This window comes from Apostichopus japonicus, chromosome 12 (genome assembly GCF_037975245.1).
Source record: "Apostichopus japonicus isolate 1M-3 chromosome 12, ASM3797524v1, whole genome shotgun sequence".
NCBI classification, from domain to species: Eukaryota; Metazoa; Echinodermata; class Holothuroidea; order Aspidochirotida; family Stichopodidae; genus Apostichopus; species Apostichopus japonicus.
In genome coordinates this window covers 1827175-1844957 of record NC_092572.1, presented here as the reverse complement: position 1 = coordinate 1844957, position 17783 = coordinate 1827175, and the positions used below count along the sequence as shown (strand labels likewise).

Here is a 17783-nt window from a genome sequence, read left to right as displayed (position 1 = left end):
CTTGAAGAGAAACAAAAAAAAGCTACATGAAATTGTTGATAACGTATTGTTACTCCGCATTTCACAGTTACCGGCAGACCCCCCAAAAACAAATATTATAAAGATTATTTTCTTCACTACAGGGTTTTCCGATACATGTCCCTCGAGTCAATTTATCGAAATAATGGGTACTAACAAGATACGATGTGATGCTCATGCTGAAATCAACCAATACTATTGGTATATGGGCTCAACAACAGAGACCGATCCAATTCTTAAATTGGTAAACGGTAAAGTGGGCGGTTCTAGGTACAACGATGGACATTATGATATTACTCCAACTGGTGACATGACGATAAAGAATGCACAGCTGGAGCATGAAGCTACCTATACATTTGTTGCGTTCTTTACCAACGACTCTGTCTGGACACGGGATATATCAGTGATCATTACAAGTACGATTTATCATAGTACAGTATCGAAAGAATCATTATGTTATTGGCCTATATACTAGCTGTATGTTTGAACAACAGACGCTTGCACATCTTACAATGTTATTCGTACTGAGGTAGCATAGATTAGGCTAGGGTAGTGTTGTCAATCACGGTATCGTTAACAACAGTAACCTCAAAGAGAAGAGCGTCAAGTAAAGAGATACTTTCTTGATGCAATTTTTTTTTTATTTTAGGTATAAAATAGTAAAATAAAAGAAACAACATTGAACTTGTCTATTTTAAGAGGACTATTCCATCTTTGCTCATAGAATAATTTGAATAAATGAAAGTTATAGATGGAACAAACGGCGGTTTTACTGAAACAATAACAAACTTGTAAGTAAACGAATATACTAAATTTAGTTTCTTCCTATTTCTCAAGATACACCGGCACAGCTTTGTCCTTACATCCAAGCTTGTGCCGAGTGTGGTAAATGTGAAGTGATACAGCCGGAGAACGAGTCTGCCAACTTGACTTGTTTTATTGAAGGAGTTCGTCCACAACCTGTCTTGTACTGGACTTATGAAGGAGTCGCTAATGTTACAAACAACGAGTCGCATTCTGAACTAACGAATCATACCAGAGGTACATGGACTGTGTCGACTATGATCGTCTACAAAATGCCATGTGGAGAAACAGCAGTTTTCAATTGCTATATTTACAGCAACGGGTGGCTCTTGAATCTGACATCAACTTCAAAAGTTGAAGTAAATTCAGGTATGCTTTCATTGAGGCTGAAAGAAGCAATTAGAATGTTTCTATTGTTAGTAATTAAAAATATCAACGAATGCATTATTACGTTTTAGTAGACCCCTTCCTGTTTAAACAATGGAATTAATCAAATTGTATGGAAAGATCTCTACGAAAAGTTACGCTCATCTCCACTCACAGATACACATGTTTCATAGCTTTCCTCATGTTTAAGAATAGTTCACAGTTTGCCCTGGTTGTGAAAATATGCATTGCAAGTTATGTCTGTGACAACTTCCCTCTTAAAATTCGTGTACGTAAACTCGGAAATGGTTAACGTAAGTTAGTGTTAAAATGAGCTTTTAAAACACTTATGACTTACTGAAATATCCACATCAGTTTCCTAAGGTTCTTAGTAATTATGTTAAGCAAGCGCATGATGGTAGAATTGTAACAACGCAGCAAAGATTAAAATGCCTATAAAAGCTCAAAGAGAAGATCACTAAGTTTTATTCTTTGGGGTAAACATTATACAATGGATGAGAGTTTAATGAACAACCTTGTCAAAGAAGAACTGTCATTAACCTACCTGATTCCTTAAATTATGTTTCCAAATGCCTGTGAGGTGACTAAGAACATACATGGATTAATAGTGTCAGATAAGTTGTTGAATATGTTTAAAACATTATATAAATATATTTTTTTATTTGTTCTTTCAATTAGAAAGGTGTCATGCCATGTCTACCGAGAAACCGTCGAATGTTCCGAAGAACGGATGCTTCAAACTCGATATCATACCATGCATTTTCATCATGGGTGATTATCTGTATTGTCATATATATTTGCCTCACTAGAAGTTACACAACATCTCGCAAACGGAAAGGTAACGGAACGTAGTTTGTTGTAAAGATATCTACTACAAAATGCCCAAAATACGTTTAATAATGACTATAGAACTGATGTACATGTCTGTCGCATGACATGAAGATTTCTGTCAGATATATCAATTTGACGAATGACGTTGTAAACTTAATGTTTCTGTATGCTTCAAGTAATGGTAAACAACAACAATAACATAAAAAAGTACGTATCGCCAAACAACTCGGGTTAAAATCGCATGTCGAGTAGGAAGTTCCATTGCTCCAATAGTATAACTAAAATTTAGAAAGCAGTTTTATCACCAACAACAACATTTGATGCAAATATGGCACATTATATTGTCTTACAAGTTCCATAAAAAAATGATTGAAGCAGCTTTCATAATAAATTCGTAATCACTGCTGGTTTTTCTTACTTTGCACAGATCCATTGAAGGACGAATTGATTAAATGTTATCTGAAGAAATTCAATGCTGGTGCTGAATCCACTTACGCGACGTGTGATTGCGTGATTAGGACTTCCGAGGAGGATGCATACAGTGCTACCAGTGACGATATACTTAAGGAATCATTCTTCAACAACAGTGATTGTGTAATATTTACCAGTAAAGTAGGATATGGCAAGACGTATTTATTTCAGAGCGTGGCAAGACTGTGGGCCAAAGGGGAAATTCTACAGAATGCAATCGTGATATATATCAAACTGAAACCTTTCTGTAAGAAAGCCTGTATTTTAGAAGAGGTCGTGAAATCTATGGATGGACAGTTCCAATCAGTTGAGTCTCTTTCTAGTATTTTGCAAAGGCGTGAGTGTCTATTGCTTCTGGATGGACTTTCTAACTTGACTTTAGAATCCAACGCTATCAAGGATTTAGAAAAAGGCTCCGAAAGTGACAAACAAAGCAAAACTAACAGTTTATCTGCAGACAATAACATGCTAAATAATTTTAAAAACTTTCATAAGTTAAAAGTCTGGATAACGTGTCGTCAACTAGATACCAACAAGTTAGGAAGACGGTATAAGAAAGTTGTATTGAATGGTTTCAGCGAGGAACAAAGAAAACATATTTTGCAGAAAATGGTTAAGTTTCGCGACAATGAATTCAAAGAAACTAATCATAACAGTGAAGTGATCCCTCTGCTTCCTAAAGATTCAAGCTCACCAGAATCCATTGAATTGTTTTGGAAGAATCATTGTGAATATTTTAAGGAGTATAAAATTATTGCACAAAGTCCACTGGTGTTTCGTGCATTCGCATCAAATTATTTGATACCGAAATACCGAAATGTGTTGCTAACACAGACAGACTTAACGAGTTTCATGAAATTTCTTTTACATATTGATAATTATAAGATACACTTGAGTCAAACTAAGCATTTTCAACTCTTATGGACATTATTTGAATATTGTAAGGATCAAGAGAAAAGTAAACAAATACGAAACATTTTTGAAGGAAAGGACCTGTTGTTTACGAATGTAAACGATGAAGAGAATATGAGCTTAGTAAAAGATTTTTGTACCAGGTACATGGGAGCAAACGTAAGTATATCCATCTTGATATTTTGTATTGTTCAGTAAGCGGAAAGAGAATTATCTAGACAGCTACTATCGCAAAATTCAATACATAGTAATACAAGTCCAGAATAAGGAAAGTCTGTTGCAAAATATACTAAAATTCCAATTTATCAGCGTAATTTCAAGCACAGATTAGATTCAAATATCACATTGTACATACTGAAATAGAGATAACTTCGGAATGGTTCGCACTATAGGTATTCATGACCCCCGAATAAAGAGACAGCGACAACTCAGAATATATGGACGACTGGTTGAATAGAGTTTATAATACTACTCCAATCTGCATATTGCCACGGTATAGAACAATAACGCAGAGTACATTTTATATTCTGGTAAAGTCATAAACATATCAGCTTTACGTAGGAGAACGCTACGGTCGTTTGAACGAAATTAACTTGTCAAAGTAACATTTTTTAACAATATTGCTATTGATTTTAAAGCAGATTACGGTCAGTACATTGACATTCCGTGATGGTTATCCACCGTCATTGGATAGCTGTAAGTTACCAAACGTGGAGAAGGAGCTGACGTTCCAGAATGTTCGTCTAGAAGATCAACAGTTCATTAGTCTAATCAGTAGATTTTTAACTCAAACGTTAACAATAAAGTAAGTGATCAAGTATAAATGTAAGCAATTTATGAAGAAATGTTAACATTCCTGAAAGCTTAGGGTTGGACGTGTAACCGGGCTATAAGTTTGTTTAAACGATGTCTTTTTCATACTGTACTAGTCTTATAATATAATTACAGGATAAACGATGTCCCAAAATATCCTTCACAATTTAGCTGGTACTGTACCGATGATCATCAATGGAGATCTGGTCCACAACGAGCATTCACTCGCATATTCAAAGTAATATAGAATTATTATCTATATCGGTACTTGATAGCCAACGGTACCTTTGTGGATGTAATAGATTGGAGAATGGGGACTCAAGATCTAAATGTAAGCAGAATCTGAAACACGTTAAAAGACTGCACAATAAAAAAACCGGAGAACCGTTCTGTAACAACTTTCTACTGGATAAAGATTTCTATCTAACATACCTCACTTATTGAACACATGCAACTTTATATTTTGAGTGCCTTTTTAGTGCGTTTAGAACCATTAATGCAATTCACACTTAACCTTTTAATACAGTAGAAGCACAGAAGCTAATTGCAAATGCAATTTTCTACACATATCTATTCTTGTCGCAATTGGAATACAACAATTTATATATTCAAAATGTGTTTATTTTCTCGTTTACAAAGTTAAATATTAGTTTAAAATAATAGTGCCACATTAATTTCTCCTACATGATATAGGCCAAACAGGTTGAGTCATTGGTTGTTATACTTTGAATATATGAATTGATAGTTTGTTAATTTATCACTTGAACAATGCAGTCATTTCAGATAATGATCTCTCTATCTTTGTTTTCATTTTATACTAGTTTCATTAACAGCGTCGTGCCAGAAGATCAATTGAATTCAATTCGTGAGACATCTGATGGAGAAATCAAGCTTACTAGTAAGTCACGTAATAGACAGCGCATTCAGAGTACTGTCTAAAATGATTCACTCAAAGGATCATTAGGCTTACACATCCATAGATACATAGCCCCAATACTTAATTGTAATATTCATAATAATTGTTTTAGAAAAATGTATATTTTTTTTACCATGAAAACACAGCTACAATAGAAGCTGTACTTTGCCGCTTTTTTTCAGATACGGTTAAGGATATGTCAAGTTCGGTTGACGAATAACGTACGTTAAGCACGATTAGTCTATATCTGGGTGTTTAAAGCTTTGTTCTGTTACTGATTGATTTAGTCGACCAGGCCATTTCACGATCACGATGGTTTGTGAGACCAAGGATAGGGTTCAAATCAGACAAGACAAAATACTCAGACACCCTCGTATCCATACTACCGTCACGACATATGTGCCTGAAACTTTTTTTCAAAGTAAACCGTGAAAGGGGAAAATGTTACTGAAAAACTCATTTTTAAATTCGCCGATGGTCTTTAAGCTAATAAAGTCACGACTGGAACATCAAACTTAATATGCACATGATGAGAGGATAATTATAAATGTAAACATGGTTGTCTTTTATTTCGTAGTCAATCGCAAAAGAGATGAGGAGGCCTACAACCTACACTTTGGAGATGGAAAGTGGATAAAATGTAAACAGGACGAAAACACTTCCTTAGATCAAAGCACCGCTGTGTAATTTTTGTTTCTGTGACTATTTACGATTATAATAATTCACATATTAATTTCCAGCAAACATTTATTAGTTTCTAGTCTGTTGATACAATGTAGCACAGACGATCATTAGTATACGTTTTTGTTGTATTGAGAGAATTTAACCTGAGTAGCAGCTGTACTAAACAAAATGTTCTTCTTAATTCTTAGGATTACTGTAGGAACTAACAGACTCCTGGTAATGTTAGTAATTGCAGTCTGAATAAAGATAAACAGTGCTCTTGTTTATGTGAATAATCAGATAAAGTTAATTTCGTATGAAGTAGAATGACCAAAAACAAATAAGAAATACCTTTGGTTCCTTAATTGTTATTGTGACAGCTTTTATAACGATGATGTCTTGAACGGTCGATTTTGATTACGATCTCTTTTTAGAATGACAGGTTTTCGTCTGATAGCCTTTTTGGTATCAACTGTTTGCATGTGAAAGATTTATGTTAAATCAGATGCGGAATCCGAAAATGGTTTACTCTTTTCCAAAGTTTCGCTCCCAACGCCATCATTCTTTCCCATGAGAGAATGAAACCCCACCTACTGACTGGCCTCTCTGCCACTCCCATAGGATACATGTGGCATTTATTTATTAACTGTAAATTAAATGACCTAATTGCAGCTGGCTATTTTGTTGGAAAGGTTCATCTAACGGTGCCCCGTACGTCATGCACAGGATTGGTTTCAATCCGATTTCGCAGACTTTTTAACAATGAATGATGACTAGTTGCATATCCCCAAAAGGTTGGTTTTCATTTTCTTAATACTTTTCAAAGTTGTTTCTTCGTAAGTCTATTCTATGTAAGGCCATCATATTTGCTATGATAAATATGAACTTAACAGTGTGAAATGGAGATTTCCAACGTTTAGCAGGCATGTGCTTTCGTGTGTATGCAGTCCATCTATCTGCAACAGTCGCAGATTCAGTTGTTCGTTTAACGTTTGTATCCAATAGGGATATAGAGGAGAAATATGCTAGTACTTATCTGAAGCAAAACGTAATGTATATAACATTCGTTCTCTACAAGCTGGCCTAATATCCGACCACACTTTTGCGGTTTAATAACCATGAGCCCTTCAATTAAGATGTTAATATTCTATAATGTGTGGCTCGTATCATACAACATTGCTGATTGGCTACCGGACTGTACTCCTGTCAGCTGTGTTAAACTTGTTTGGATCTCGTAATGAATTATGTCAACAATCATAATATTCCGTTTCTGATTAACATAAAGCTTTCACATGAACAGCGTTTATATCCAAAAGACATGATCATATGGATAGCTGTCAAAATAAAAGTAAACGAAACGTTTTTATTTACATTATTTAATCATCATTGTATATTTTTAAATCATCATCTTAATTTTATATCTAAGTTTCGTATATTTTACATCATCTTTGTCAGGTCTTACGTCATCATCGTAAATTTTACATCATGTTAGGTCTTACATCAATCGTGGAAAGTCTTTTCATCAACATCTTAAGACTTTACATCATCATCATAATGAGCTTTTACATCATCATGGTACATTGTTGGCCCTTTTGGTGTACCATATAAATTCCAGCATGTTAGAACTGACGCGGTAGGTAACTCCAACAGCATCCTGGGATCTACAGATACCGTACCATCCAGCAATGACATCCGATATCATAGTCCTGCGACAGAGAGTTCACATTCCAGCATGGTAGATTTGTTCTGCATAGGTATGTTGAGCGGTATCAGGGATTCTCATAGGTAAATACGTCGGAGGTATCGGTATCTCGTAAGAACTGTCCGTGACTAATTTCTCAAATATCTGTTGAAGGGAAAATAAGTACTTAATGAAGGATATAAAATCAGGATAAGAAAAGGATAATAAAAGTAGACTTAGCATTAAGTTTTAAGTAACTATTAGATAAAGTACCTTCTTTGTCCCTTAGGCTTTTTTTGCAAAAAACAAAAAACAAAAACTGAGTTGAAATATTTCAAAAAGCAAAGCAGACTATTGAGCAAAGTCTGACAGTACCGCATACTGTTGTTAACTCCCATCATACTATGGACTGATTGATAAATTATGTTCTAAAGATGGATAATACATTACTTACAGCTACGAATGTTGCTCTCAATTGATGAATGGGTGGTCGAAGAGAACAGTCATAATACCAACAATCAAACAAGATTTTATCCCTGTAAATAATTGAGAAATATACTACAAATACTTAATCTACAAGATATTAATCTACTTTGTAGATCTTTATGTTAAGTGAAGTACAAGATGCTTGAAACAAATGAAGGTCTTATGAGAGTTTTTTTTGTGCTATCAATTCGTTAAAACTTTAATCTAACAACTGAAATAAGGACTACAAAGCTGTAATATAATCAAAAATGAAAACATACACTGATCAGGAGTTTGCGTGATGAGAAGAGTTAGTGTTCCTTAAATTGCACTGTTGTCTGTATTGCATGATACACTAAGTAAAAACACAATTGTATGAACATAACTGAGTAATTTTCTCCTATGTTCCGGAGTCAATTGTCCAAATATCCACAGTTCTGCATCCACCTTTAAAACTTGAACACAATACAGTAGGGTTGTAAACTATGCGATTACTACATTTATGTGTCCAAATAACATATTTAATGTGTCATGTTGGTCCGTTGGAAATAAAGTAGAAAATTGAAAAAAAGCATATGCCTTCTTAATATATCTGTAAGTACTTCTCGGGCCAGAGAACTGATGGTTTGATATTTTCCTCGTCAAATCTAACTTCCCGGTCAATAGGATATGGTGGATTTCCTTACAAAATTAAGATTTTAGAATAATTGATACTTGTATATGACTTCTAAGACTGAGGTTACACTAGAGCTACCATGCCCAAACATTACAGGTAGCACGAGGAGCGGGCTAAACTATAATATGGCTATGTTAAACTTCTACGTTGTACATTTTCGTTTTGTATTATGTCAGTGAACCTAAAATCAAACTACAAGCATGGTAAACTTGGTAATGTGATTAATTAATGAAGAGGTTATATTAAACAGACAACTACTCGTCTCGTATATTCCAGTTACTTCTGACTACCGACATATTTCTTGATAAGTACCTTAAGAATCCGTCTTTCTGTTTTGTATTAACTTTTCAATCACTTCTCTCACCTTTCATTCTTTCTATTTACCGATGACACTACATTTCTGGGAAGGCATTATATATCGCTTAATGAAGAGGGGTGTAGCCAGTGCCTTAGGTTGTAAACTATTTCATGTTCTAATTCGTTCAAGGTCAATAAAATGTCTTTAAATATCGATGCTACTCAAGATCAGTACATTATTTTTCGTCACCCGTGAAGGAAGATTGTAAAATATTACAATCGTTAGTAAATCGATGGTGATGCATATTTAATTTTAAGAACATCACTTATTAATGTTGTATATGTGACATGAGCATATTCAATTCAATGTTATGTTACTTAATTGAAATATGTGTCAATACTTTCTCTTTATGCAAATGCTTTAAGTTTGATTTACCCGCTTTCATAATCTCCCATATTACTACTGTTGTAGACCAAACGTCACTGGATTCTGTATACTGATTCAACATTAACATTTCAGGTGGAAATTGATTCAAAATCATGGAACGAATCTGATGCAAAAATCAAATATTTAATATGAATTAAAATGTTTTATTAAACAACAATTAAATTAGATGCACGGTGAACATTGGTGCTTCATTGGGGCGAACATTGTTAAAGCGAGTGTGTGGAGAACTTTATCACATTGGGTAAAGGCGTAGCAAAAGAGGAAGTTGCTGTAACTGCATTAGTTAAAACAACGCACACAAGTCATGCATGTTATTGTAAACTATAATCCAATATAATCGAAACATTTTCAAATAAAAAGCAATCTCATAGAAGGTTGAATTTAATTTGTTTTGTTGCTCTCTGTTATGTAAGTACAACCTAGACCTCGTTATTTCTTTAATGCATTTTATTTGGCACACAAAGTTGTTAAATGTCTAAAACAAAATGTAAAACATCGAGATCAACTTCAACCATACAAGTCTAACCTGTAGCATTATACCCAAAAAAGCCGCAGACCGTTTTTTTTTTTTCAGCCGGAGATTATGCTGATTTTAATAATTGGGTAAATTAAATCAATGAGTGATTGGAAGATTTATTACGGGATGACGAATAAGTTTATTAGAGAAAGTATTTATCTTAAAGATGTAATTAATATTTGAATTATACATTTTTATTCTACCTTTTCTTTCTTAAGAGCAGCTATTTTCGGTGCATCGCGAGCCAGGCAGAAGCCAAATAATTTGACCTGTCCTTCTTTGGTTAGCAAAACCTTTATAGTTGTTAAGCCAGGGTGAAGGAACTAAACGAAGATGAAAATCGATAAGTTAGATTCATGTGTGGAGAAGCACAAACGGGTAATATGAGACACAGTGTTAACACGTTGTTCACTTAGATATGAAATACGAAATCAAAATAAGGTTATAAAAATATAAATATAATGAAGATGACGATAATACTCAATAATCATACAGCTATATGAACACACGTTACAACTGTGGTTAAGTATTAAGTGCAAAGGTCTATATCCGTTACCTTACACCAAACGTATTAAGAAAGTCCATTCCTTCCAAAACTCCTGCTATATGTTTGATTACGTCAGGAACTGACAATGAACTACAACAATAGTAGTCCATCTCATATTTAGTGCCACGTGAAAATACTTTGTGCACGTTTTCACTAACGAGGTGTTCACTGATAAGAAACAGTTTGTCTGAAACAATACAAGAAACAAAATAGAATAAATTACGTTAAACAAAACGTGTTTATCATAAAATACATTAACATATGTTGAAATGACCTGCATATGATAATTATTGTGGTGTAAGAAACTTTATTATTATAATAAATAATTACCACAATTCTGGAATCGCTCAGCAGCTAATTTAGATAGTTATTTCTAATTCAGGTTCTTTGTCATATCTTTATGATGACCAAAAGATTATATCAGCTCCTTAGTATATTCCATTCCTTTCTGTTCCATTTGGCGGACATAGTCACACTCTGAGTTTTAGGAAGGCGTGGTGTAAAAATCTTACTTGATTGATCGGTATCTAAGGCTTCTTTATCGAGTACGTTCGTTTGATGACTTGAGTTGATATTTCTAAACCAAACGGAAAATAATTAATCAAAAGCAAAATATAAGTTTTGGATTGTATTATAAACGTTAATTCAATTTACAATATCATGTTTTTAATAATACTCACCCTTGGCGGTTTCTTGTTACTGAAACTTTAAACGGACATAGAAGAAATGGATATTTGGGTTAATCCATCCACAATGAGGGTAAGTAACCCAAAATTAATTACTATTCCCTTTATGTGGCCATAATTATTAATCAAATTAGAAAACCTACTTGTGTTATATTCCCCTATTCGAATGGTCTCAAGTCACTGGGAGGCCAAGTGAATTTATTATAATGTAATGATTGAAAAGTTTATTGTTCATGGGCAATCAATAAACCCTGCCTTAATATACTATTAACCCTTAATATCATTTGTTAAAAGTACGGATGAGAAGATAATTGTTTACCACAAATAAAAAATCATTTCTCATTGACTAAATCATAGCGACCCTTGGAAAATGCTTCCAGGCTTTGGTATTTATATCGTTTTTGTATCGTATTTGACACAGTACGATATTATTGGAATCAGATTGTTAATATTACTTTCTTGTTAAGCTTGGAATTGTATAACTATGTAGACAAACTTGAAAGGAAATAAACAATTTTGTTTACCACTGGTTACAGGCACTGCATCTGTCAAAAAAGAAAGATAATATATATTTGTTCTAATTACTTGGGTCTCCAGTGTAAATGTTCACCAGGTGATTATTCAGACTAGTGATATTTGCTTGCCTTAAATCTTTCTTGGAAAAATCAATTGACCTTGAAATGTGTAAGAAGCACATGATTTCTATCTGTCACACATGTTATGGACTACTTGAATTTCCTTGTATCAATTTCAGTGAAATACTAATCTTCTTATCAGAATATTATAAGAATTATTAACATGATAAAAAATAAGCAGGTTATTGATACCGGGACCAAAGTTCGTATTGATGGCAGACATGGGCCTAATATTTAAGTAAACGCAATTGTCTGGTATTAATTTGATAGTTTTCTTCCATTACTGCATGATTAACGTCGACCGCGAGCTGGTTTGACTGAGACTTTAAATGAATTTTTAATTGTCTTCCGAACTTTCTTATCCCAAATGTCATTTGGGTGGTGAGGGGTAACAGGGATAGGACATTTGACTGGGATCCTGTCCCCTACCCAGCAAATACTGTCATTCGAAAAATACGTGGCTATGGCCTCTAAGGAACACAGCATAAATTGTTTCATAGCCAATTCCGTTTATTACTAACAAGAGAGCTACATTCTATTGTATTGTACATGTGCACATCTGTTATGATTGTGACGATTGCTGTATAGGCAAACTTACTGTAAATACAGAAACGCTGTATTCATTCCTTGTACGCGTGGAAATGCTAAAGTAGAGTACCTGTTTATATGTATAACAACTGACATATATGTAGCTCTATTGAGTTGGAATTCCCTGTGACGTGTCTGGAATTCCCAATGCTATATGTTACGTAGTGTGGGGTAATAAGTTCAAGACAGTGTCATTCGTTGCTTTTCTTCCTTTATTTTTTAGACTCCACATAGCTCCACATAACTCTACTGCTTCCTTTCACAGTTCACTAACATCAATTCTCCATTAGCAACCTCTGCTTCCTGGCAACACTCTCCTCCTTATCTTCCCACACTCCCTTACGCTTCTCTCCGTTTCTCGTCTCCTCCTAATACCTTTGCTCCTCACCTCACAAAAGCCACAGTCCAACTGCCTGTAACCCCTCTCATCATCTCTAGCTCTATACTTTAATCCTATTAGCAAGTGTCTATGCACAAAGTAATCCCAGCTTTGTAATCCCCTTAAGCTATCCCTAGGATATAAGCAGCTTTCCTCTCCTTACCTGTAGACTTCACAACACTATATATATTTATATATATATATATATATATATATATATATATATATATATATATATATATATATATTTAAACATATACATATATATATATATCACGGAGCCCGCGAGAAAATGGGGATGAAAGTAGCTACAGTCCTGTTGCCTCCAAATCGCTGACCCTGCAAATACGAACAGTGATTTAAGTATGCTTTGTACAGTGAATGGTATTTCGAAGTCCAATAATACGAAATAATCTAATTTAAACTGGCATACTGGATGCCGTATACGTTATGGTCATGTTGTTGTGATGGCAGTATATGGTTACGCAAAATTTGTAAGTATATTAACATATTGCAAGATTTGTATCGTTTGATGAGGTACTGTCTGGTGGTGAGTTTCGCTTTCTAGGTTGCGTCAAAGCAAAATGGGACGTAGTTACAGGTTAAAAAGTTTACGGTGTATACAGTGTCTTATGACAAAGCATACGTGTATATATGGATCGCTAAGAACAAGGGCTGGGTAGCTAAGTTTGTAGAGCGCTGGGTGTGTAATCCAGATGTTACAGCCTCTTATCTCGTCATAAATGTCGTTGTTCTCATACTTAAGAAATAAATAAGTTACATGTATTTGGACATGTTGGCGCGTTGTGCGAATGGTTACTCTGACAGCATGAAAGAAGCCGCTCAATTATCTCTTTAGATTACATACTCTTCGGTTGCGTATATTTCTAGAAATAGCTTGGAAAACATACGTTAATGTAATGTATGAACATGAAATGAAGGTCCTTAATACTGCAAGACTGCTCATATTGTCCCTTGAAATTTATAGCTTTAAAATTTCAATCAACGCATTATATACACAGAAACCTTGATTACTTCCCAGTACAAATAGAAAGGAGATAACATCGAATACGAAACTAAAACATTGACGTATATCATAATACTTAGTGTGAAAGTGACAACAATATGAAACAAAGATTATAGTGAACAGTACATTTGGCTGTAGTCCCAATTTCAGTTGAATCGATCACCAACTTCCTTATTCGCTTTGAAATAATTTGCCATTTAGCGGTTCAAACAGACAATGAAAAGTGAAAAAGCAGAGCCTGCATATAGTTATTAACTGAGCGCTACTCCATAAAGAACAATGAACACAGTTTTGTACATACTGCACTTACGGTTTCGTTTCTTGGCAAGACATCCCATTAATAATATAACTATCATGTAAATACTTCAATCTATCAGTTTACACAAAACCTTGATTTCATAAAGTGTTTTATGTCCATTCATAATCTCAAATGTAGATACCTGAATCATCGACTAAGATATTGCAACACCAGGACGATATTTTATAACCATTTTATAACCAAAATGAATATGCGTACTCCAAATAAGTAACTAAAAAGACTGCAATCGAGTTGGTGTTGCATTGATTCCGTATTTTTTGGCAAGTTAGCGAGGTATTGAAGCATATCCGTGGTCGCTGCTTTCATAACACTCGTTGTAGGTATTTTCTTCGGTAGTGCGTGAATCAGCTTTATGAAGTTGTGTCCAGAATCGACTTTGAAAAGATTATCAACAGAAGAAAAGGATTGCGTATGATGAGATATAATATTTCATATTGGGTTCGTTAAAGAATGCAACTGCCTTATGTATATTAAAGGACCATCGAAGTGCGTGACCATAGCCATGTCAAGAAACTAAAATACATTTAAATACGCTATGAGACTAATTTGTCTTAACTGCATACATTTCTTAACAAAGAAGTGTAGGAGTAAACAAAGTAGATGAATATTGCAACGTTAGCGATGTTATAAGCCGAAAGTATGGTAGTGATAATTGCTCTTAGGAGAGAAGAACCTCACAGAAAATGTAAATCAAAGAAAATAAACACAAATATGGTGTTGATTGATGACAGTTTGATATATATTCTCAAACAGGATCTGTTTTGTTTATGGACAAACATGTTTACTACTTTTCTCTATATTATTAAGTTATTTTATGTAAATAGGTGATATGCGAACTGATACTGGGATCTTACCTTCGGGTGCACCGTTGCTGCAGCGATGCTGAAAGAAATCAAATTAGTTTCATATTATTCACGTTTTCCCAAAATTTGAGTAAATTTCAGTTCCACCGAAGTGCAGACAACTCAAACAACATATTATAGTATACAAAGCAAGACCATTGTAGAAGTGTATTCTAGTCTTTCCGCAGCAATCCGGTCAATTGTATTAGTTTTGGGCATTTTACATTGGAACTATTTCTCTGATCTGTAACACCAATAACTATAGGATTATGCATTCATATGTCAAATTCGCAGTGTACCATAAAGCAAATTGTATTATTTTGTTGTAATTTCCCTTTAGGCTTCCATGTTAGCAATGTCGGCGTAACTGATTATTGACTAATCCATGTAATTGGTCATCAATGTTGCAGCGTTGTTTAGCTGTGTAGCTCTAGTCTACACGCTAGTAAGCTAAATATGTTTTTTTATAGTGATCAGATCTTAACAAAGAATGTGAATAGAAAAATTAAAATTATATTAAATTTAAAGTAATATAAATGATCAAAATATATAAAACGGTAATGTGTTAGTCATTTCTCCTTCATTTCTCCTTCATTTCTCTCTTGGTCGGGTTCAGAGGTTCGTCCGAACCCCAACACCCAGTTCCCTTGCCTCTGTACGTTCATGAGTCCACACTGCTGTCGTAATCAAACAAGTACCAAATATTGTAACATGTTCACAGACCGACACAATCCGTAATGGTTGAAAGATTTAAGAGAAATATGTGTTCCCTTTATATTTTTAAGTTATTATAGTCTTATGCCGTACGTCATATTCAAAAATTGGCAACGGCTTATGCATTAAGATATTTCCCCCTATTCGAAACATTTTAGTTGCATATTTTAAGTAAATGCTGTTAAGTCTTTGTCATTGCATTTAACTCACTGTATTGTTACTTCTGCATATGGAAAATTGTTATTATTGACGTTCCCAACATGTTCGTGTAAACTTGTTTTTCACAGAAGTTACAAATAACTTGTTACAGAGTGTATTCGCGTATCTATGTCGTATATTAGCTTTCACCTCTCAGTATGATGTTATGATTTTCTACACTCCCTAAACTAGTGATACTCACATATTATCTTCATGTTACGGAGAAACATTAACAAGGGCGTAGGAACCGGGGGGGCTGGGGGGCGCCAGCCCCCCCGGGAAAAATGTGGAGGGGCGGAAGTATCATTCCGCCCCCCACTTCGCAAGTCAGAAAACCCCTTTTTAATTTCCAAATGAGAAAAAAAATCTCATTTGGAGCACCAAATTGCATCTAAGGCCAGGTGAAAATACAAAATTAAGTTTACAAAATGGAGTCGGTGTTGAAGTGTGCTATATTGCACCAAATTGCAACTGAGGCTGCCTGGAAATGCAAAAAAAATCCAAAGGGGAGGGGGACACCCCTCCCCTTAGACCCCTCCCCCAGGCCGGACATAAGTCTTCAGCCCCCCCCCCACTCAAAAGTACCTTCCTACGCCACTGAACAGTAAAACGACTAATATGCCAAGAAGAATAGCGATAATGACCACAGCAGTAGTTATCCTAGTTGAAATCGTCAAGTTAGTTCCTGCGAATGAGTATTTCGATTGTCTATAAATATTCTTTAATGTCTTATCAATTGAAATTTCCGAATATCTTTCCTTAATTTCGATTCAATTAATTACAATCTTTTTTATAATCTTCCTATTTAATGTGAAAGAAATATTTCCAAATTAAAAAAGGTGTCAGAAGACGGATTGAAATTTCAATCGCTTCTTACACTTATCTTGCACTTTGACATATTGTTCCAAATGTAAAAAGCTGTGATAACTTTTGTCTCAATTTTAAAATTTCGAACAAAGGTATCATTTACTTTTCTATTAATAGATGGGATCAGTTCATTGCGGTGAATGAATGTATTTAGTACTGCTTGCCTGCTCTCAGCCATCGGAGAAACAAAATCGTGGTAGGTATTTTCGATTTGATCGTCATTATGACGACATTCCCCATACATTTTTCAATATTGGAATTATTTTGTAGTGGAAATTGTTTCAGTCGAAACGATTTATGAAACTGCGTTTACTTTTAAAGACGAGATTGCATACATATATATTTGCATTTGCATATAGAAAGTTTGCGCAATATGTGCGTCTAATAATGTTGCTGCCCTAACGAGAAATACTAAAATTCAATTGTAATTTTGGGGTTGTAATTTTCCGCTTCTTTGAAAGATTATTTAACTCCAATGCAGAAAATGTAGGGTTTTACTAGTTGAGGGTAATTGTATACTTGTCATTGGCAAGTTTCGCTTAATTTCTTGATTCCAAGTTTAACTAGCAAATAACAATCTATTTTGTATTTTCAGCATTTTTTTTATCATTTACCAACATGGTGACAAACTTAACCAAGTAGTATGTATGTATGTATGCATTTTAGATCCTCCTGCAAGCAGGAACTCGCGAAGAAGCCTCCCTGGCTTATCAGAGCCGCAAGCTGACCGGAGTCAGTCTCTTAGATTCATATTTAACTCCATGATTATGAATTATCAATTGTCGACAACTCTGTAACTGAACGACATACATTAATCTTGGAGGGACTCGAATTGGGGACCTTTATGATTGGAAGAAGTAATAAACTTACCGTGTTGATTTCTTTCAACCAATATCGACAGGGAAGCTGTTTGCTTGGAAATGTATGGACCCTCCACAAAACAATGCAAAATAAAATTATAGCTGACATCGTGTTGATTTCTTTCAACCAATATCCCCCCCCCCCACCACCCTCATATAATATAAAATAGTTATTATGTCCCGTTATTAAAGGTTTCAGTGGATACCTCCGTCTTCGTTCCG

General features: G+C 34.6%; 1 protein-coding gene across 1 annotated transcript in view; it reads left to right on the top strand.

Moving 5' to 3' along the window:
* LOC139977691 (uncharacterized) overlaps positions 1 to 9148 on the top strand; it is a 53886-nt gene extending 44738 nt beyond the window's left edge. The window contains exons 5-11 of the mRNA XM_071987200.1: positions 123 to 434; positions 856 to 1191; positions 1888 to 2047; positions 2468 to 3582; positions 4062 to 4228; positions 5058 to 5134; positions 5730 to 9148. Of these exons, the coding sequence (XP_071843301.1) occupies positions 1897 to 2047; positions 2468 to 3582; positions 4062 to 4228; positions 5058 to 5134; positions 5730 to 5839 (1620 nt within the window). The 5' untranslated portion in view covers positions 123 to 434; positions 856 to 1191; positions 1888 to 1896 and the 3' untranslated portion in view covers positions 5840 to 9148. The remainder of the gene's footprint in view (positions 1 to 122; positions 435 to 855; positions 1192 to 1887; positions 2048 to 2467; positions 3583 to 4061; positions 4229 to 5057; positions 5135 to 5729) is intronic.
* Positions 9149 to 17783: the final 8635 nt, after the last annotated feature.